Source organism: Falco punctatus (genome assembly GCF_963210335.1).
Source record: "Falco punctatus genome assembly, chromosome: 9".
NCBI classification, from domain to species: domain Eukaryota; kingdom Metazoa; phylum Chordata; class Aves; order Falconiformes; family Falconidae; genus Falco; species Falco punctatus.
In genome coordinates this window covers 53,530,911-53,552,306 of record NC_137589.1, presented here as the reverse complement: position 1 = coordinate 53,552,306, position 21,396 = coordinate 53,530,911, and the positions used below count along the sequence as shown (strand labels likewise).

At 47.8% G+C, this 21,396-nt stretch overlaps 1 protein-coding gene across 21 annotated transcripts in view; it reads left to right on the top strand.

Moving 5' to 3' along the window:
* DNM1 (dynamin 1) overlaps positions 1-21,396 on the top strand; it is a 68,721-nt gene that overhangs the window by 44,760 nt on the left and 2,565 nt on the right. For 8 of the 21 annotated variants that reach the window (XM_080401080.1, XM_080401073.1, XM_080401078.1 and 5 more), the window contains 6 exons: positions 9,855-9,964; positions 10,594-10,705; positions 11,954-11,965; positions 13,250-13,420; positions 13,591-13,832; positions 14,234-14,452. In XM_080401080.1, the coding sequence (XP_080257206.1) occupies positions 9,855-9,964; positions 10,594-10,705; positions 11,954-11,965; positions 13,250-13,420; positions 13,591-13,832; positions 14,234-14,452 (866 nt within the window). Of the gene's footprint in view, positions 1-9,854; positions 9,965-10,593; positions 10,706-11,953; positions 11,966-13,249; positions 13,421-13,590; positions 13,833-14,233; positions 14,453-17,739; positions 17,777-21,396 lie in introns of all 21 variants that reach the window. The other 13 variants (XM_080401071.1, XM_080401069.1, XM_080401070.1 and 10 more) reach the window with 4 other exon arrangements.

Here is a 21,396-nt window from a genome sequence, read left to right as displayed (position 1 = left end):
GCTTGAAAAATCTTGAGTATTAGGAATTCTAGCAGCGTGCCGTGGTGTCTCTCAGCTTCAGTGGGCCACAATCTAAGTGGACAGAACTGTCCCAGCTGCAATTATCGTTGTCAACAGTGTGTTGCTTCCTGTGCAAGACAAAGGTAGATAACTGCCTTTGCTGATTACTTTGAAAAGGGAAAGAATAGGTGAATGGCTTTGGTAAGAACGTGATCCGAAGGGTTAGCTCCACTCGGTGTGCTGGGGGATGAAAAATGCCTGGTGTGATGTAGTGATGCATTGTGAGTTGATGAGGGTTTCTGACTGCAAATAAACTGCTCAGCCTCTTACTAGGGTGTGTGTCCTTCAGGTCCTGTGCCTGGGAGCTGCAACTAGGCCTGGCTTCTTGTCTAGTTCATATCACTGGGCTTGTTTTATTCTCGGCAGGTGGAAATGATGACAAATATGGTGATGAATCAGCCTCTAAATATCACTTTCTGCATGGAGACTGCTGCTGTGCTGCTATGGATGAGCAGGCAGCAATTTTCTAATTAAAGAACCAGGCACTGAAATGTCTTTCGCTAAACCAGTGTGTCTCTGCTGTAAGACCCCTGCCCTTTGTGTTCAGAGTTGCTTGGGGAGGCTTCACTTTCCTCTGGGTTGCATATGCAGGTCAAGTGGTTATAAACGTAAGTCGTTTAATCAAAGCCAGCTGCTACATTTGTATTAGAGATGATCAGAACTCCCTGTTCTTCCCCGGGGAGTGGGAGGGAGGGCTGCAGTGGGGATGTATAAACTGTTGATAGATTCCAGTTGCCTGGGATGGGGGTTGGACCTGCCTTCCCTCCTGAGGGAGGGCAGCCTTGGGTGTCAATAGCAAAAGGAGGTCTGCACCATTTCGCTTTTGGACAGTAAAGGAAGAGCTGCCTAATGAAAACTGTTCCCTGCCAGCCTTGGTCCCTTAAACATGGAGAGCTGGCACTGATGAGGTCTGAGCTGCCTCTGAGAAAGGAGCCTTTGTCTTCTGCTGAGTGGGAGCAGGGGGGAAAGGGAAGCATGCCTTTATTTGCTTCCTCCCCAAGTTCAGTTCCTTGATCCCTGGCTGTCGTGAGGGAGAAGGGAAGCAGTGTCCACCTGAACTCCACAGTTGAGTCAGGCTAGTGCATTTGAGGGGTCACTTGGAGAGCATGGGGATTCCTATCCCACACCTCAGTCCTGCACGGAGCTGGCTCCATCCTGAAGAGCTGTCTGCAGTGCATGGTCCTCTGTCAGGCAGGGTTATCTTCACATGTCTGTCCCAGAGCTCTCCTTTGCCACCGGTTCAGAAGGACTGGTATCCTTTACAGCTCATGAAATGTTCTCGTGCGCTTTTTTAAGGCTGTACACCATGATCTTACTTCACTTAAGCTCTGAGGGGAAGGGGGAGGCTTTGTCTGCCCCACCCTGCACTTCTGTGGGCTCCCTTGTCCCGGTTCCCCTGCCCTCTGGCCGCTTTCCGGGGGAAGGAGGAGGGAGTTGAACCAGTCTTGTACAGATGGAAGAGCTGGTGGCAGAGCTGTGGGTGACGATGGGGGAAGGAGCAGGGTGAGGAGGTGTGCGGTGGGGTGAGGGTGAAGGCTAGGCTAGCAGCTCTGGAGCTGGGAGGAGTTGGGGGCACAGCATCTTCCTGCCCTGTTTTGCAAGCCAGGACCCAGAGTCTGTGGAATGAAGACATCTGGACCCCATTAGTGAAATACCAGTCTTTCCACAGTGCTGGCTTGTTTTTCCTCTGCCTCTGAAAGGAACTGAAACTTAAAATGTCTTAAAGGGCCCAGCATTACACATTAGTAGGGCTGTATGGCTGTTGATGCTCTGGAGGGGTCTGAAGGAGTGTGCTGGGGAATGGGAGGGGAAGGAGGGAGCGGGCCAGGCAGGGTGGAAAGCTGGCTCCCCACTCCGCCCTGCTGCCAAGAGCGTGTGTGTGCCCGAGCTCTCTGTTTTTCTTCCTGTCTCCTTTCAGTGAGTCAAACACTGGCCCCATGGAGAGCGGCCCCACAGAAAGCTGCCTCCCAAGACCTGGAGACCCTCCTGCACCTCCCGAGACCTGTGGGACTGTGCTGCGGGCCAGCAGTGGGGAGGAGCCTCCTCTGGCTGCTGGCAACGTAGAACGAGGTTTCCCTGCTCAGGGAGGCCACAGTGTCCCCAGGGCTGGAGCAGCAGCACAGCACACTGGCTAACTGCTCAGCAAGCACCACAGTGGACGTGAAGCCAGAACTTAATGTGAATAGTCCTCCAGCCTGAATCCTTTATGAAATGCACAGTACCCACTTCTCTCCAGGGTTTTCCCACCTGCTGGAAGAGAGGGTCTGTGAGCTGGGTGAGAGCTACTGGTGATGGGGACCTTGTAGACAAGATGCAATGAGTGCTGTGCTCGGGGTGGTTGCTATTACTAAAGCATATTGCCTGCTGGAGGGGACCCCTGTGTCCTCTGCTTTGCAAAGGTGAATTTCTGCTGGAGTGGCTGTGACTGTGTGCCACTGCCTGCCAGACTGTTTGCACAGTTGGGTGGATGCATGTATCTGCGGTTTCCTTTGGGAATTTGTCTAAATGTGCAATACAGATGGGACCTTCTGTCCTTACTCAGGTAAATTACGTACTAGAAATTTGGGGCCTGTAAGAACAGGGGACTGCATGAGAAGAATATGGCCTTATTTGCTTGTGTGAAAAGTGTTCATGTGCTGTGTGCAATGTCAGTGCATTTGAGTCCTGTGTGTGTATGGGGGGGGGTGGGTGGGGCGGGGAGTGCAGAGTTTTAGGAACATTCAGGTGCATGGCGGATGCCTGATATTCTTTTAGGAACTTTCAGGTGCCTGGGGGATGCCTCATATTCTTTATGCATCATGTCAATTCCTGCTGTATCATTTGTGCTTGAGCTCTTTCTGTCTGTACACCTTCTCTTTTGCTTGAAGAACAAACGTACCCTCTCTTCTTGGGAAGATGTGACCTCATTGACAGTAGATAGCTGCTTATTCTGTACCTGTCAATGTCTTGTTCCCAATTCTAGTTCAAAAAAACCCCCGTTAATCAATACTGAGATTGTTCTCCCACTGCACCCACATGCACTCCCTGGTGTTCTCTACACTGTGCCCCGCCCCAACAGTCCATGTCCTTGAAGCCCAGCTCAGCTGGTAGAAATCCTTTTGTCTTTGCTCTGATGCTCACGACTCATCGGAAACTGACTGTGATGGGTCTGGCTGCAGCCAGGTTTTTGTGTCCGGCTTCTTTAAAGACCACACAAGCAGGTCTGCTCTGAGGTTCTTCCTCTCCTGCTTTCACACTGCCCTCAGGTGCTCTCTGGAACATGTTCTGTCTCTTTACAGCCTCTGTGGAGCTCTTTTATTCATTCAGTTGTGTTTTTTCACAAGCGCATGTTTTCTCATGGATATCTTACTCAGTCTTAACCAGTCCTCGTTTATGCTTTTACTCACTAATTCCCTTATTTCTTTTCCAGACAAACATCAAAGCAAACACAACTTCCAGAGCATCTAAACCTCCAACTTTCAATCCTTTGCAGGTTTTTCTTTATACTAATGAACAACATTTTTTACTATATGAAATCCCCTTTCTCCAGTCACCTTTCTGTGCTTGGTCTTGCTTTCTGAGGTAGCAAAGCACAGTGTGGTTATGAATCTGCCAGGCCCATTTGTCTATCTCTGCATTTCATGGCAAAGTTTAGCACGTGAGACTCAAGCCATCCTGAACGCAGCTACCCCTGGGGCAAGTGCATGGAGCTGAAAGAAAAGAAGGGGTAAAAGAGACGGAGGAGGGATAAGAGGGTTGTGAGTAGGCTGGTGAACAGGCGGGTAAGAGTCATCATCAAGCATGGCTCCAAAGGCTGAGGGATGAGTGAACTTTGCATGCAGCTGTCCCTGCAGCCCACCCTCTCCAAGCATCCCCCTCTGCCGTGCAGGTGTTGCCGTCCCCGTGCAGCACTGGCAGTGTGTGGTGTATCCCAGCACAGCCTAACCAATGTGCAGACTACTGTACAATCTCGTAGTCCTGAACAGGTAGTCTGAACACTGGGCAGACGGAGTGGAGCCTCTGCGATCTGCTCTCCGGTTATCAGCAGCTCATTAGTCCTTTCCCCTCCCTGCTTTTGGGATGGGGCTTTGGGGGCAGAGATGGGGTGAAAGGAAGTCCAAGTCCTGATTGAAAAAGCATCCTCTTCTGGCAGCTGGGAAGAAGAAATGTTGCTGCCTGCATGTTTCCAATTTGGAGCAAGCTTCCGAGCTCCTTCCTTTTCCAGTGCCGGTGTCAAGCTGGTACCTGGTTTCCACCTGGGGTATGCTGCACCTTTTTAGAAAGAGGAAAAAAAAAATAATTACTGCTGTTTGAGGAGGAAATGCTGTGAAGTGTTGGCTGTCACCCAGGTGTGCAGAACTTGTTGCTTCATTCAGCTCCTCTTCTTCCCTGTGGAGCTGTGTGGGCGGATTCCCAGGCCCCAGGCACCCTCATCTCCTTCTGTCCTGTAGATCAGCCCTTTGCCTGGGGTCCGGAGCAAAGCTCGAACAGGACCAGCCTTTGCTTCCAAGTCCTCAAAAGGGTCCTTTGACCCGCCTTGGCCAGTTGCCTTTGCAGCTCACCTCTGGCTACTGCAGGAGCAATCCACATCCCCTCTTTTTCTCCCCCCTACAATGTCTGGCATTGCTGAGTCTCCCTCCCTCTTCTGGCTTTTGCTCCCTCCCTTCTTGCTTCCCTTCTGTCCTTCTGCCTCAATTGACGTGGCAGTGGAGCTAACCAGACCGGAGGAGGAGCTTGCTGGCGGCTGGGGGGGGGCAGGAAGCGGGCCGGCCGCGGGTGGGGGTGCGGGGGGGGGAAAGGAGGGCTCCCTGCCCCGCTTGGAAACTCGAGGAATGCTGTCGCTCTCTGCGGCGCTTGGCTCCCACGTAACGATTCCAGATGTTAGCCCTAGCCGTGTGGTTTGCTCGCTCTCTCCCTGGTGCTGCAGGGATAAAGAGGGCTCTGTGTGTGCGCGTGTCTGCCTTCCAGGATCCCCCTCTCTTGTGTGCGTGCTGGTGGATGGCTAAGATTTGTGGCCAAAAATGTGAACACCCAGAACTCCCACTTCAGCTCTAACCGTGCGCTGGGGAAGGGTAACCCAGCCCTCTCCTCCTCCCGGAGGTGTGCAATGCTTTGCATGTGTGTTGCACTTGACCTCATCAAAGCAAGTCCAATACTGGGGACTGTCCGTCCCTGCCCTGGCACAGGGACAGCAGTAGGAAGAAATGCCTGCTTGTCCTTTGCAGAGGCTGGTGGACATCACTGTGACCTTAGAGAGGTCACGGCAGTGGAGTTTTGGCCACTGTAACCTCTCTTAAGATACTCAGTTTCCAGCTGTGCTTTCTTGTATACCTCTGATGGGTTCCTAGGATTGCATTTAGCTGTATGTTTAAATCTGCATGTTATTTCAGCTGCTGTAAATAAAAACCTTTATTTTTGTGCAGGTGAGTTGATTGCCATGGCTGTGCTGATTAAGCCGACAGTAATGGTTGTGATCAATCACGTGAGTCCAGGCCTAGCGTCTACAGAGCTTTTGAACTAAATCAGCTTAAAATCTTAGGGTGTGTGTCTAAGTTAAACCAACGCAGCCTTCTGATGTAAACAAGCCATTACAGCTGCTTTGCAGCTTGGAGCAGTGATCAGTGTCTGGTAAACTACACTTTTTTGAGGGTAAAAGTTAAGTGATGCAGGTGGGCTTGAGATGTATGTAGGTTGTGGGATGACTAGGGCTTGCTGGAAGAATCATAGGCCAGAAATTCAGCTCTTCCAAATGTGCATTTTCTTTGCAAAGGCAAGAAGCAGAAAGTGGTTGGTAACGTCTTGGTTGGAGGTTGGGGGGAGCCTGTTCACTTAAAATGCCCTGCTAACTTGCTTTCAAATACTCCAGATTGTTTTTCAGAGGCTTCTTAATAATCTTGTAATGTGCATGTATTCCTACAGTCTGTTAATTATCAATTATGATGTTAATGTGTTTCCATTTCAATAGAGTTTTATTACAGGAGCTCCCAAAATGCTGCATATGCGTTTTATACAAATGATTTGACTAAAACCTCAGTCATCTCAGGGGCAGGTTTGTTTACCCATAGTGCTTTACCTCTCACAAGAAGGAAAGGAGATGTAAGAGGTTTAAGCAAGATGAATTTCTCCTAATTTCACACGGCCACCAGTTAAAACAATGGCGATGCTCTTCCCCCCATACCCACAGACCCTTGTCTCTGTGCAAAAGGAGGGGTTTGTCATAACAGCTACAGAGAAACCTTTAATTAGTTTATTTGTGCTCCAAATGCAAACTGAGTTCTAATAACTCTGCCAATTACTTTCTTGTACTGTGAGTGCCAATTTCCAACCTTAGGGGAGCCCACACATGCATCTGTCAGCTTCATTTCACATGTATCTGAGAGTAGGAAAATTCAGCTTGCTGTTGAGGCAGTCCGGTTGAATGGAGGAAATGCTTTGAGCCAGGCTGTCTTGCTTGTAGGTTATTCTTGTAGGTTATTACCTACAGGATAGCAACAAATTATTCAGGTGATAGTGCGAACCATTGTTGTCTCTGGTTAAAACCAATCTCTAGAATCTAGTAGTTATAAGGAGTCGGGTAGCCACATTAAGGATGTTGCAACATGAGGCTACAGTCGTGGTATCCCTTTTTTTTCCTCCAGCTGTTGTACTCCACACACCACAATTGGAATGGCTGATGGATCCTGGTCCTTTTCCTGGCAATGTGTATTTTCTTTCTTTGGTAGATGCAAAGTACAGAGCCATATGGCTGTATCTGCACTGTGCTGGGGGTGGGGGACTAATCCTCTGGCACTTATCCTGCCTCTGCAAGCAGCTTGCAGCCATCTCTCTCTGCAGTTCTCCATGCAAGTAGTGTGACTCCGGTTGGGAGCAACAGCCCTGACTAGGGGTAGCTAGCCCCGCACCTACAGCGTTCCCTAGCCAACACTGAGCATCCATGTTCTGTTTTGTACGGCCAGTCTGAGTGCTTCTGCCACTTCACCACCTCTCCTTGGCCGCGTGGCTCTACAGATTAACTCGCAGCCAACGTGCGCGTTTTATATAACATACACTCTGCTGCTGAGAGCTTTGCCTGGTTATTTTTTTTATTTCTTCTCATAGGCAGGGGGAGATATCTTGCGAGCAACACAAGCCTCTTGGGATCAGACTTAGGGCTTTGAATACAGTATTTCACAAACTACTTTCCCATTTTGATGTGTGCTGGCTCTTCCTTCTCTTTCCTCCTCCACTCCAAGTTTGGAAAGCGAGAGAGAGAGAAGCCCCTTTCCCCTCTTGGCCAGGATGCTGTTCAGCCATAGCACATACTGCCAGATTGCTAACATATGGGCAGAGGGCTCAGCCAAAGTTTTGAGAGGCTCAGCCCTTGGCAGCTCGTTCCACACTTTCCTGTCTCTACATTCAGGAAATGAAGTCAGAGTGTTGATATAAAACAGGCTGGGCTGAAAATTGAGAAGCTGGAGAGACTGAAGTGGGGGACTGGGGGAGGGGGGAGCTGCGGGGAGCTGATGAGCAGCAGCGTGCATTGCCCCACAGCATACATGGCATGGGGGCTTCTTGCCTTGTGCCAGTGTCCTCAGTTTGCTCTTGCTACCTTAGAGGACTGGTATTTTATCTGGTGTACAGATACGTGACTTGTCTGGTGTATGGAAAGATCAGCATGCGGAGATCGTGTTGTCTTGATCATGCAGCAGCATTTATGCAAGAGCTTGGAAGAGGTGAAGGTTGAAACTCTGGCAAAGAGCGTGTATTTCCGTATCTGGGACGTGGGATTCCCTTACCTTTTGACTTCTTTTTTCCCCCCTGAAGAATGACTCCATTGCTAGGTTTCTATGCAATGATGTGCAGAGTGATTTTTCTCAGACACCTTCAACATCAGCTATTTTTTTTTTTTACTAGCCCAGAGACTGTGGGGTGGATGCAGGGAGTTGCAGTTAAGTGAGGCTGCAGTGGGGATGGTCTGTCTTGCCTAGGGACTTAGCAGTTGGTGTACTTCACTTCTAGGTTGCTGGTTCAACCTAAACCAGCATAATAACCCAAAGTAATAGAAAGCTGGAAGCTGTTTGTGGCTTACAGAACCTGAAGTGGTCTGTCAGGCTCTGAGACCAGTACCTGGCTGACAGATGTCCTGTCACAAAAATGCTTGCCCACTTCTAATGTAGCCTGATCAACAACATTAAAAAATCCAGGGAAATTTGCTTGGAAGAACTTTCCTGCTTTCATAGCCTGGCATCTTTTGAGAGAGAATGGAGAGTCTGGTAGCTACCCAAGTGATCTCCTCTATTTTCTGGATGCTGGCATTCTTGTTGTATAAATTTTGTAATGGAATGGTATAGTTCGATCTTTAGGCTCGGTCTGAGCTGTGTGGTGTCTGATATCCTTAGAAAACTCAGATCAATTTAACTAAAACTTAAGAGGGTGTTGGGCTGGACTTGCCATCCCCTGAGAGTTTGTAGGTCAGCAGCTTTGTCATCCTTCTCTGCTGCTCTGCCCTGCTTCTGTTTTCTAGCTAGCTCTTCAGGGTCTCTGCTCACTGACCATCTTTGTTTTCCATTCTTCTTTCCCCTGAGAGCAATCACGTTTTGTTGTTTCCAGCCAAGAAGGGTCTACAAACACACGAGATCCTCACAAGGGGACAGTCACACGGGCATGCTTGTGCACAAAAGCGTGCTCCGTTTCTACGTCAGTCTTGGGTAGCTGCGTTTTGCCTTTTGGAGACCAGTGTGATGGCTCCCTCTCTTGTTGTGTTGGGGTATGATACCCAGCTGGAGCAGGATGTTCCACATGGAAGCCTTAACCCAAAGTCACTTCTGTTAATTTGCTGTAGGTCCAGATTTGCGACTAAGCAGGGAGAATAATTTTTATGTTTACATTCAGAAACTAAGATCGGGTTTGTTAAAAGATGGTACCTAGGGTCAAAAATGTTGAGGTTTTTTTGGATGCCTTGTTCTGTGTTTAGCTGGAGATATCTCTTAGGAGCCAGACTGGAGGGTTGTAGGTGCAGTTACTCTGAAAAATAGGTCCCTTAAAGCTCTCTGAGTCTGGTCACTGAGATTTCAGATTCTGGGTTTTAACATTCACCAAGCAGTATTAACGTTCACTAAGCAAGTGGTGCCCATATTGCTCGAGCTTCTGATAATTTGGAGCATGAGGTTTGTCATTAACGGGCATAGTTACTTGATTTTTTTCAACACGGGGGGTGTTCAGGTAACCTTACAGTAACCTGTACTATTGTAGCCAGACCTGCTCTTTGATCCTTTGATGCATATTTATTATTGGTAACATGAATTAATACTTTAAAAGGGTTCGCAGTAACCAATAGACTGTAGGGCAGTAATAAGATAAAGTGAGAAAGACAGCTTTTCTGAAAAGGTGAATTTAAGTTGATATAGTCCATAATTTCTGTGTCAAACCAGCTTCTCTATCACGTGCCTGGCTTTTCTTGAACCTGGATATAGGCTTGCAGTGGTTAAAAGTGAAACGAAGCGGGGCTGTGAGGGCTGTTCGCCCCTTCCCTGACCAGCAGCAGTGTTTCCCCTCATTAATGCTGTCCTGAGGGCAGAGGTATGAGGAGCAGAGTGATGAAGAGTGTGTTGAAACACACTCAAGCAGACCTGCTCTGGACGTCAAGTGGTTGGTGAGGGTCTTGGTGCTGATTGACCACTTGCTGGGAAGAGTGGTGATGACCCTGATGTTGATCACAAGCTGGGGAGCTGCGGCAGTGCCACGCGGCTGCCTGCTCCTGGAGGAGTTGGTGGGGCAGGGTTGTTGGGCCACGTTTGTTGGAGCAGTGAGTGACTTCTTGCCGACCCCCTTTTCAGGAGAAGGAGAAGAAGTATATGTTACCAGTGGATAACCTGAAACTGCGAGATGTTGAGAAGGGGTTCATGTCCAGCAAGCACATCTTTGCTCTCTTCAACACTGAACAGAGGTATGCTCACATCTAAACGTGCCAAGCTCTTGAAGCTGGGGGCAGAATTCACGTAATACTAGATAGCAGGGAATAAAGGTGAGCATGTTGGGATAGCTGTCCCAGGAAGATGTACGCATCCTTGACGGATAGCAATTCTTGGAGGAGACAAGAGACTTTGTAAAAGAAGTCTGACTTGATTCCTTCTGGTATTACAGATGTGCACCATCTTCTTGCTTCACCAGTGCATGGCCTGCAGCATGACCTTAGCCTTCAGCTGCCTGTGGTTACCTGGGTCTGGCTGTGGCTGGGTATACAATTATAATCAATGTTCTTAGCGAGTGAGTAGGGAAAGCCGTAGGAAACGGGGGACCCAGCCTGGCTGGAGAAGTCCAGCAGCAAGCAGAATTGAAAAGGGAACCTTTCAGGCGCTGTTGAAAACACACAACTGATTTGGGGGCAATCAAACTTGCTCATGAAAAAGAAATCATTTCCTTTTCCTTCTGCGAGGTCGTCATGAGGATACTAGCAAAGGACTAAGTGTCTGCCTGAAAACGACAGGAAGATTCCTGGTCACTGACATCTTTGTCAAATATGGGCAAATCCCTGATTTGCAATACAGAAGAACAAAATGTTTGTCTTTCTCTCAGGAATGTCTACAAGGACTACCGGCAGCTGGAGCTGGCCTGTGAGACCCAGGAGGAGGTAGATAGCTGGAAGGCTTCCTTCCTTCGTGCAGGAGTCTACCCAGAGCGTGTTGGGGTAAGTTATAGACAAATAATGGGATCAGAAGGAACACAGCATGCATGTATCTTAAGAAGGATAGCTGCATCCTCTTGTGTTAAAAATAAGTCTGTGGAGGTTTTGTCTCTTTCCTGAGCTGAGGACATTTTGCAACAAAAATTAAAATCCTTGATAATGTCCTGGTTTTTCCTTTAAGGAAGCTTGGGGTGAAGTTAACTGGCAGTTTCAAAACAGAGATAAATAAAGTAGGCAGACAGCCTTGATAAACCCTTCTAGCTCTCTTCTTTTGTGGGCATTAAATTCCCAGTATAAGGGGAATGTTTAGCTACCTGACTACTAAATAGCATGGGTCTGCTGAGCAAAGACACTGTTCCTTTTCAGTAATGCTTACTGTACGGCCTTGTTCGGAGTTTCCTGGCTTAGTAGTTGTTCTCCCATTCCCTCACCCAAATTAGGAAGGGATGTTATTTGAATTTTTCTTTTACTTGGTGGACGCCTTAATATGCTGGTTTAGCAAGACCTCTTATCGCTTTCCTTAGCCTTGTCCCACAACACTTGCTGTCAGCATTATGCTCTGCTTTAAAAGTATGTTTTAGAGAATTTGGTACACGTTCCTGTACAAAGCCTTCCTGTTCCCCTCTGAAGAGGAAGCTGCTATAAATAGTTTTCCCATCAGAGAAATTATTATAGCTTATCTGTTTGTATTTGTTGCTTCTGATAGACTTCTCCCATTCATCTTTCCTGTTACACGTGAAGATTGTGGGGTTTGCCTTAAAGCATTTCCTGACAAACTGATGTGATATTAAAAAAAAAAGAGGATTAGGGGCTGGACCTTGTGACATCAAACTGGCTTTGAACCAGACTGGGCCTCTTAAACGTGTACTTGTTAAGGACACATGCCACCTGATGGTGTGCAAATGGAGTGGTTTGACATAGAAACACTGACCTCTAGGCTGGCTGTCTCAAAACCCTGTGTAATGAATAACAAGCAGCTGTCATAGGTAAGTACATTTCCCTTTAATGCTAACAGTACAATTTCCTTTGCAGAGCATCCTATTTTGATTTTCAGCTTAGCTAAACAATTTGCTTGTTCCTTTCCAGTGCAACGTAGGTATTTATATATTTTTAGTGGGATCGGTCTTTTTGCTTGTTCAGTGCTATTATGGGATCTTCTCCCAATTCTGAGACAAACTAAAAATATTCTTTTATTTTTTTAATCCCTTTTTGTTTTAATTTTTTCCATGTATGCTCAAACTGGCCTGCCAGGACAAGGACAAAGTAAGTCTGACCCTCTCTGCCTGTGTTGCCCCCTGGGGCTCTCACCAGATAGTTCTCTCTTGTTTTTTCCTTTTGTCACAGAGGCATTTGCTGCTTCTCCCTCTTTGTACCTTCTGTTGGATTGCTACTGTTTGTTTCTGTTCTTGGTTTGAGTTTTCCTTTTTTCTTTTTATTTCTCCCTTTTTGTATGACTTCTGATTCTTGGTGCAAAATTGTTTTTGGGATTTTTGACCCTCACTTTTTTAAGCTGTCCTGTTTGATGTCCACTTCCTTTACTTTGTTTCTCACTGAAGCATTACATTCTTCATTATGTAAGATCTTTCTGGCAAAAGCTCAAATTAACAAAAGAATTTGCCCTTTCTCACATGTTCTTGTTCCCAAAACAAGATAAGCAATTTCCTACACTGTTGCAAGTCCTTCAGACTGGGATGGTTTAAAATAAAGATATTTTTTTCTTTCTCTATAAAATCAAGTTGTGTTGGAGTTGTTTTTGTTGTTTGTGGGTTTTTTTAAGAAGTATTGAGAAAGACAGCAGTGTTGCATGCTTTGCTGCTTTGAAATTGATCCCAAATGGATGAGCCTTGTCAGTTGCTTTCTGCCAAACAGCACAGCCCAGGTTTTCCCTTACAGAAAGGCAGACAAAGCATTTCAGGCAGACAGGAAGAGATTTGTCTGCTTGGTGTGAAAGAAAAGATTATTAATGACTTTACGGTGCAGGATTTGCAGCTGAAGTGATCAGGAAGGTTTTCTAGATTATTCAATCTACCTTCAGTCTGACAGAGGTGCGTGCATACTTAACCACTCTGTATCTGTTTCCTCGTTTGTATAACGAGGATGAAGATGCAGTGTGTCAGAGAGTCTGTAAGGCTTAATTTATGGTTAATGAGTCTCATGTCCAAACTGAATCTGGGCATGGAAAACCCAGCTCGCATGAAAAACTTTTCAGGAAGCTATCAACATTAAAAGTAAAAATACAGCTTTGAGTATTCACTAGAGCATATAACCTGTGAACGTTGGTCAAGAGTCCTGTTGCCTTTCACCTCTGTACAATAACTTCCTACCGAGAGAGCAGCTTTGTTGTTAAAGCTCCTCAGCTCCGAGCTGGAGATGTCTGTACAAGCTGAGCTACGCATTGACAATCACAGCTCAAAATGTAAGCTTAAGGAAGTTGGTATTCATTGCATGTGCTTCCTGCGTGTTCCCTTTTCTTCTTTTAGCCCTCTCATGAAAAGCTAATTTTATGTTACTTTTAAAGAACCAATCTGTTTCTCCTTTTCTCTGCAGGCCAGTGAAGCAGAGGAGAATGGATCGGACAGTTTCATGCACTCCATGGACCCTCAGCTGGAGAGACAAGTGGAAACGATCAGGAACCTGGTGGATTCCTATATGGCAATTGTCAACAAAACCATCAGAGACCTCATGCCGAAGACAATCATGCACCTCATGATAAACAATGTACTTATCTCTCTAGTCAGTGGAGTGGGGGAGACACAGAAGGGGAAAAATAGGAAGGGAAAGAATGAAGAAAACCTGAAGGTGGCTTGGAAGGAGGGAGAGGTGGGAACAGAATGGAGTGCTTCAAGGAAGACAGTGGAAAGTGATTCCTTCTTTGTGCTCCTTTACAGACCAAGGACTTCATCCATTCGGAGTTGCTGGCAAACCTGTACTCCTGTGGTGACCAAAACACGCTGATGGAGGAATCAGCAGAGCAGGCTCAGCGACGCGATGAAATGCTGCGCATGTACCATGCCCTGAAGGAGGCCCTCAACATCATCGGGGACATCAACACCAGCACCATCAGCACCCCCATGCCCCCACCGGTGGACGACTCTTGGCTGCAGGTGCAGAGCGTACCATCTGGACGCAGGTACCAGAGGCTCAGGGGGAGAGCCCCACAGACCTGCCTGATGCCTCTTCAGTGGCTAGCTGGGGCCTCCGACTGAGACAGGGAGTCCTCCTCTTCCCTCCTCTCCCTGTGGACGGAGAGTTCTGGGTACTTGCATTGGGAGGCTCCTGGGCTTTGAAAGTGGCGTAGGGCTGCTACGTCTTTACGGTGGATGCGAAGGCTTCTAACCCCTTAGGTTAGGTGGTGCCTGAAGTACCCCTGAAGGCAACCTGAAGCCTGGCGTGGCCCTTGAAAGCCAAAGGGTGGTGTTGTAAAATGACATGAAACCAAAGGAGCGCTGAAGGCAGCCTTTGGGGACCTGATGATGACAAAGGGATCTCAGGCCAATTGCTGCAGTTGAATTTTCTTCATTTGTTTGTCAGGTCTCCTACGTCCAGCCCCACGCCACAGAGGAGAGCTCCAGCTGTTCCACCCGCCAGACCTGGGTCTCGAGGTCCAGCTCCTGGGCCACCTCCTGCTGGTGGGTCCACGCTGGGTGGTGCCCCCCCCGTGCCCTCCAGGCCAGGTGCCTCTCCTGATCCCTTTGGGCCCCCGCCTCAGGTTCCTTCTCGGCCTAATCGTGCTCCTCCTGGGGTTCCCAGGTAAGTCCCGAAATGTTACTCCACGCAGGTGGGATATGTCCAGGTTTTGAGTAGCAGCCCTGACAGCACTTAGCCTGCCTGGGCCATGGAAGGAGAATGGAGCGCGTGGTATGGGTACAGTCTTCAGAGACTTGAGTGGAGTCCATAGGCAGGAGCATCGTTGTCCATTGAGATTTCATTGCATGGATGAGGCAGCGTCAAGGCAGCTCTTGGGAAGAGAGGGGCAGCCTCTTCGCTGCACAGACCTCTGTGTAAAGGATGGGGGAAGAGGACCTCGTACCCAAGGGCTTTATTAAAGCAGTCACACCAACGCCCCTGCTCACAAGTAGGAGGTGGTCACTAGAAGAATCACAGGGCTGGAGTGACAGTTCCCCTCTGTGTAGGGCTCCCCAAAGTCTGAAGTTGCCCCTTTTCTTCTGGCCCGGAGTTCTTCAAGGTGAGTTAGAGACACCTTCATCTAAGCTGTTCAGTTGCTTTTTTGCTAGAAAATATTGCAGCGTCACTGCAGGGAAAAGGATAGTTATTTTTTTTTGGGGGGGGGGGCATCTCTGTTGCTTCTGTAATCAACTTGAACATTTTCCAGTCTAGAGGGTCCAAATCACACAGCTTTGCTTTCCATTTAGGAAACTTAATTCCTTTCCTGTGCAGTTGCTTCGAACACACCTCAGCAGAGTAGTAAGGGATTACCCCCTGTGCAGCTAGGCACGTGTTCCTGAAGGAACTTAGGAAGCGGTCTGGAACCGGGAATGCTTTTATGATGAGTACTCGGCCTCCTGTGAGAAAGAGAAGGTAATTAGCGCAGTGAAGAATGAACATAACCAGAAACTCCCCAGTGACAAGCCAGAGGGAACACACTTCCCTTGCGGAAAATACCTCCTTTCCAGTGGGTGCTGGTGGGACCTGTCTGAAAGCGTTGCCATTTTCCGAGGAAAGGCCCAGCCTGTCAGTGGGTGATGACGGTACGTGGCAGAAGCGGCTCAGCTCCCTGCTGTGGTAGTGCCCCAGCTCATACTTGGCGCTGCCTGTTTGGGGGGGAGGTGTTCTCCGCCAGGCTGTATCTAGCCCAGAGGTGGGTGAGTCTGAGGAGATTCTAGACCAGTTTCTGACTCCGGTGTGTGCAAATGGTTTGACTTTCTTGGTGCCTCTGCCCCTGTCCTCCCCATGCACCTTGATGCAGCTCCCACAGTAGCTTGTCCACACATGTGTCGGTGTTGCCCCAGGGGCTGTGGTCCTGCTGGTGGCACCTACGGATGTCAGCATGCTTCTCCTGTGTATTTCAGCCCTTGCTTCTTGTGACCCTGCTTTTCTGTATGATGTTACTTTGTAGTTTTGTTTTTAGTATACTTTTGCTGCTTTCTGTTTCCATCTTTCTTCTTTCACTCAGTTTCATTTCTTCACTCATGAAAATATTCAATATACCTGATCATCATGGTAGGATTCCCCCAAAGGGCTGAAATGAATTGGCCTCTTCTGAAGAAATCCGTCATAGCCTGTCTTGGTGGCTTTCCTGCCTTTTGCATGAGGTAGAAGGGTTTAGGGTAAGGTAGGGAACAGCACTGGAGCAGAGGAAGAGATTGTTTCATACTTAACAGACCAATCCCTTGTTTTAGAAGGAGAGGTGGTAGGTTGGATTGCATGCTACTGACTGCCCAGACCTGGAATTGAGAATGTAGTTCCAGAAGGTGTGAAGTGATGCTCATTCTCTGATCCCCCCTCTCTGATTCTTCCAGTTGTTCATAGACTCCTCTGGATCCTGACATCAGCTTGTCATTTGAGTTCACTGATGAACGGAGAATTTCCAATAAGGGACTCTTTCTCTTCCTCTCCTGTATATAGAACAAGAATGTTCCCTGCTAGCACTTGGACTTGGGCCCTTCTGCCATGGGTGAATGAACGCCATCTCCATTGTTGCTTTTTTTAATACTTTTTAAATTCTTTTCCCTTGCTTACCAGGCTACACTAGTGTGTGTGTGTGTGAGGAGCAAAGCTCTTGTATATGGCATGAGTGGGCTTTGCTGTAGGAGTTGGTGTTATGTAGTGAACTGGAAGTGCATGGTGGTGGCTGGATGTACTTTGCATGTGTATGCACACTGATTCCCGTGTAGAAGTTTGGCAGGTTGTGTGCCTCCAGTTGTGTGAGCATCTGATTTTAGGAATGATGAACTTAAACGAATGTCACTCTATTTCTTTCTCATAAACATAATTATATAGACACACGTTTTCATGCATAAAGACCACACAGTCCATTTTCTTGCACAGGGAAGTATTCCTGCATATAATTAAGGACACTTAAAACAAGGCTTGCCATCCTGCCTCTGTACTTAGCATTTATTCAGGCTACTCTGGAAGTCTGTACTGCCAAATACAGATCTTTGGGAGCTGAAAGACAGAAACAATATAAGGTCCTGTCTGTGTGCAGTGAAGGACTGCACTTGGACTGTGTGCCTATTGGAGCTATGCAGAAGGATTAGCTCTAAGAAAGCTGTGAAGATGCTCCTCTAGGTATTTGGGCTCTTCAGTTAAAAAGAGTTTGATAGAAACCGTAGGTGAAAGAGCTTAGGCAAGCTTAAAGGAAAAGTAAGAAAGTTTAAGTGAGAATGACTTAACCACTGGAAAAATGGGTTGAAGGTGTTAGTGGGTTCTCGGTTGTTTGGCACATCTAAGGAAAAAGATGCAAACGATCAGTATCACTGTACGCATAACATCGCACGGCTTTGTAACTTGAATTATTGAGGAGTTTGGAGTAGCCGATCACATGATTTGTGACCTTCAAGATACAAGCCTTCACCTGCTTCTTCCCATTTTGGGTAGTGCTCAGGACTGCATGTTACCTCCCTCTTTCCTGAGCGTTTATTTCAACTCTAGCATCTAATATGGTCAGAAGATAGGAATGCTTAGTGAGAGGCAAGTCAAGCCACCAGTAGCCAGCTGGTGGGGGTATACTGCTGGTTTGGCAGGTATGAACATCAGCCTGGATGTGCGAGTGGACTGGGTGGGTGAGTGAGCACCAGCCAGTAGGTGTGTGCACAGACAGATAGCTTTCAGCACGCCCCTGTGTGCAGCAGGTCCTGGGCACGTGCAAAGACGAGGCTGATCGTGTGTGTGCGGTCCTGCGTGGCACGGTGCAGTCCCAACCAGCAGTGCACGCTCGTGCCGTGTTCTGGAGGGGGATGTGCGAATGTGTGGCTCTGCAAGTGCATGTGTCTCTGTTCCACCTTCTTGACAGTCTGTGTGGCCTCTGCCTTGAACTGTCTGAACTGCCATGTTGATTTCATGTTGTCTTTCAGAATCACTATCAGTGACCCCTGAGGACTGGCAGCCACGGTACGTTCTGCGCTCTCCCTGCAATGCATGAGTCAGTGTGTCCCCATCCTCCATTACTTTGCTCTGCAGCTCACCTCTGCTGCCTAGTTCTTGTATCAGTAACAGAGTCCCTTGTCCAACGAACCACCTCTGCCAGGATCTCGTAAAGGGAGGAGTCTTGAACAGGAAAACTGGCTGATCAGAGACAGAGCAGCTGCTTGAGCTGCAGGAGCTGGGGAAGCCTCCGTACCTGACTTAGCGTCACTAAAGGACCCTTTCTCTGCTTCTAGGTAGAGGAGGTGGGATGGGGGAATGAGCTCTGGAAACAAGGCCTGGACTGTCTGTGTCTTTCGTTTGGCTTATATCCACACCGACTGGGAGATCGGCTGAACGAACTCCATTTTTATTTGGTTTGTCAGCTGTCAGGATCAAGAGGGAGACGTGGGGAGCTGTTAGTTCAGACTCCTCTTTTACATTCTAATGTCCGGCTGGAGAAGTGCTCCCACCCTCCTTGGTGCTCGTGGAAGGCAGGAGGAGTTTGGGTCATTAATACCAGGACTTCCATATCTGAGTGCAGGGTGACTCTGACCTTGAATGTTCCCCGTTATCCTTGTGTCCCGTTGTCACAGTCAGAAGCCAACTCCCTTTGCTTGTTCTCCACTTGACCCTTTACCTTCTAGGTTACTCTTTTGCCTCCATTCAAACTGCCTTCTCTCCTCTGCCTCCTGCCCCTGTGAGAGGAGGTGTTTAGTGATCCGTCCCCCCAGCACTCTGCCCCGAGCTCCTGCCTGTGTCCCTTTCCTGTCCCTCCCTGCAGTTTGCAGCATTGTACTTGTTCAGTGATGTAGCAGGGTACTGGGGCAGGCTCATGTGTGCTGCGCTGGCCCAGTGACTCTCCCTTGCCCTGTTAATGCTGAGACTGGGGGTGTAGAGAGGGAGACTGAGGAAATTCTCCTGAGTCTTTCCTGGGAGTCTCCAGCCCTTACTGACAAACAGGTAGAGAGGGCAGAACGGGGCACGTGTAGGGATTTTGGGCCCCTTCTCCCTTTCTCTGTGCATGTTTCTTGAAGTGAAAAGTCTGAGAGGAGTGGAAGCAGCAGCAGCTCCTGTGGATTCTCTGGCTGCTGGTTGCAGCAGAGAACTGGGCTTGGGTAGCGTATGCTGAAGTCCTCTCAGCAGGAATAGCAAGCCCTGTTCCAGGGCAGGGCGGTCCACAGCTAACCCCCGTCGTGCAGCAGACGGTGTCTGTTACTGCTGCGTGTAACTGCAGTTAGAGCTGAGAGGTGCCACATCACATCAAACCAATGCAGTGATTGACATCATCTTTGAGGATGTCATCTGTCAGCCCTCCTCGCTGATGACGTGCTGCAGAGGTGTTGGAGCAATCAGCAGTTTCCTCCAATACTCCACCTACTGCAGACATCCCTGACAGCCCTAGAAACATGCATCTTGGTGAACAACCTCAGCAAAGAGGCTTGCTGTTGTCTGTACCTTGTTCTGGGACTCGCTGTCTTGGGGTGTTCTGTTCTTGGTCTGGCATAAAGAGCACCAAGGAAATTAGAAACCCAAAACACCACCATAAAACAAAGAACTTTTTTTTAAAAAAAAAAAAAAATCCCCCGCAAAACCTTTTGCAGTCCAAGGCAATAAATGTAATGTACCATCTCCGTTAGGTCCTTAGCAGAACTCGATTAACCCATTGTTTTCCTAGATACGATTAGCTCAGTGTTCTTTCTTGGTATGGCGTGAAAGACCAATGTCAAAGGACATGATAGTCACTATAACTGGTCTTCTCAGGCTCCTGCCAGGACTCAGGTCTTACTTCCCACGTACTGGAGGCTGCCACAGGCTTCCCCATGAGCAAAACTTTGTTCCCTCTTATTCTGACTGAGGAAAATGACTTTTCAGTGATATAAAAGGGTTTGGCTACCAGTGTAGTGAGACAGACTGAAGTAACATTTCAGGAGTGAATGCTGCATGTCTGAGAGACCTCTCTGTCCCTTTTTGTGCTGGGAAACAGTTTTCAGCCTTTTATAACTTTACCAGGCAGATGCTGCAAGTGTCTCCAGAAAACCTGTAACTTTAAAAAGTGACAGCTCCTCCCCCTGAAGTGCCCTGAGTGCTGAGAGAAGTGTCTGCAAAAATGAATCACAGTACACTACAAAAAAGCAGCCCATCTACCTGCAAATTATTTGTGCTCTTTTCAGTCCTATTTATTCTGGTAGGGTCAGTTGTTGTCTCTTGCCAGAACACATCACACAGTCCAGTGACTTCAAGCATCCTTTTCGCATAAAGCTGTGGAGGCTGTTAGAACAAACTGTCCAAACTCCTGAAATGCAAAAAGTCCTTCAAGCTTCTCAAAAAATGCCTTCTAACACATGTGACACTACAACAGCATCTCACTAAAGGTCGAGCTGAAGTTTTGTAAGGCTTTAATTCAAGCGCTATTGCTGTTCTGGTAACAGTAGTAGCCATTGAATGGTTGGTATTGCATTTACACCGTGAGCAGCCTTCAGAGATGATGCACAGACCCTGTGTGTCGTGATGCTGAGGGTCACAGATTGCCCAGTTGTAACATCTCATGGTGAGATTTGCTTCTGGGAGACTGTATTGTTTTGGCATCCTTCCAAGGTGCTTGTAACTTGCAGGTTAGCTCAGTCCCATCACTGTACAGGAGCAGTAACTTGATGGGCATGCTGACAGTGGGGTCTTGCAGTCCCTATTGACGCTTTCAGTCAAGAAAATAACATTTAGAAATGTTTTACTGTCTGAAGCTTATATATCACTTCCCAAGGCAAACAATGAGTCGTCGTAATTGTTTTGGGATCTGGGGCTCAATAGCTACGGAACAATAAATTCTGCTGAGGTCTAACACACAGGACTGTAGAGTTGCCTTGGCTCATTTACTAAGATGAGGGAGCTTGCCCTAATTTATAGGAGTGCAGCTCCTCTGGTACCAGCATGCCGATAGACTTGCAGCCAGTGCAAAACAGGACGTCCTTATCTCGGGAGATTGCACTGGGTGCAAATACCCTCCTCTGCCCCCTCTTCCCTTCTTCCTGCTTCCCTCAGCCCGTGTTAGGGGAAGGTCTTCATTTCTCTCGGCCAGGTGATTGTAATCTAAATTAAAGCTTGTCAGTGTGGAATTATTCAGGCATTAATTCTGTGACACCTGGTTCTGCATTATCGGTGCAAATGCTTCCCCTCTGTTTGGTCTGCATCCTGTTGGGTTTGCTCTTTGCTTTTCAGGCAGTTCGGACTGTAAAACTACTCTGGCTCAGTACTGGACAATTTAATTATCATAATGATGCTGTTTAGGCTGCAGACACTGCAGGGAGCATGCTTTAAAGGAAAAACATAATTGGACTCACTGACTTACAGAACGATTTATTTGTAGATTTCATAAAGCCTGTAGTCTGAGTCTGAAGTGATCTTTCAAGTAATGAGTTGAGAGAGAGACAGCAAGGGTGTGTATTTTCCGGGGTTTTGTTTTTCCCCAGTCCCTTACAGAAAGGAGACTCCAGAGCACTTAAGAGTTTGCCATCTGTGTGAGTTAACTTGTTGCCCAGTTACCTAGCTAAAGTGCCAGTAAAAGGGCTGGAGCAGAATGGGGTAGCGATAGCCAGAGCTCCTTTTATTGA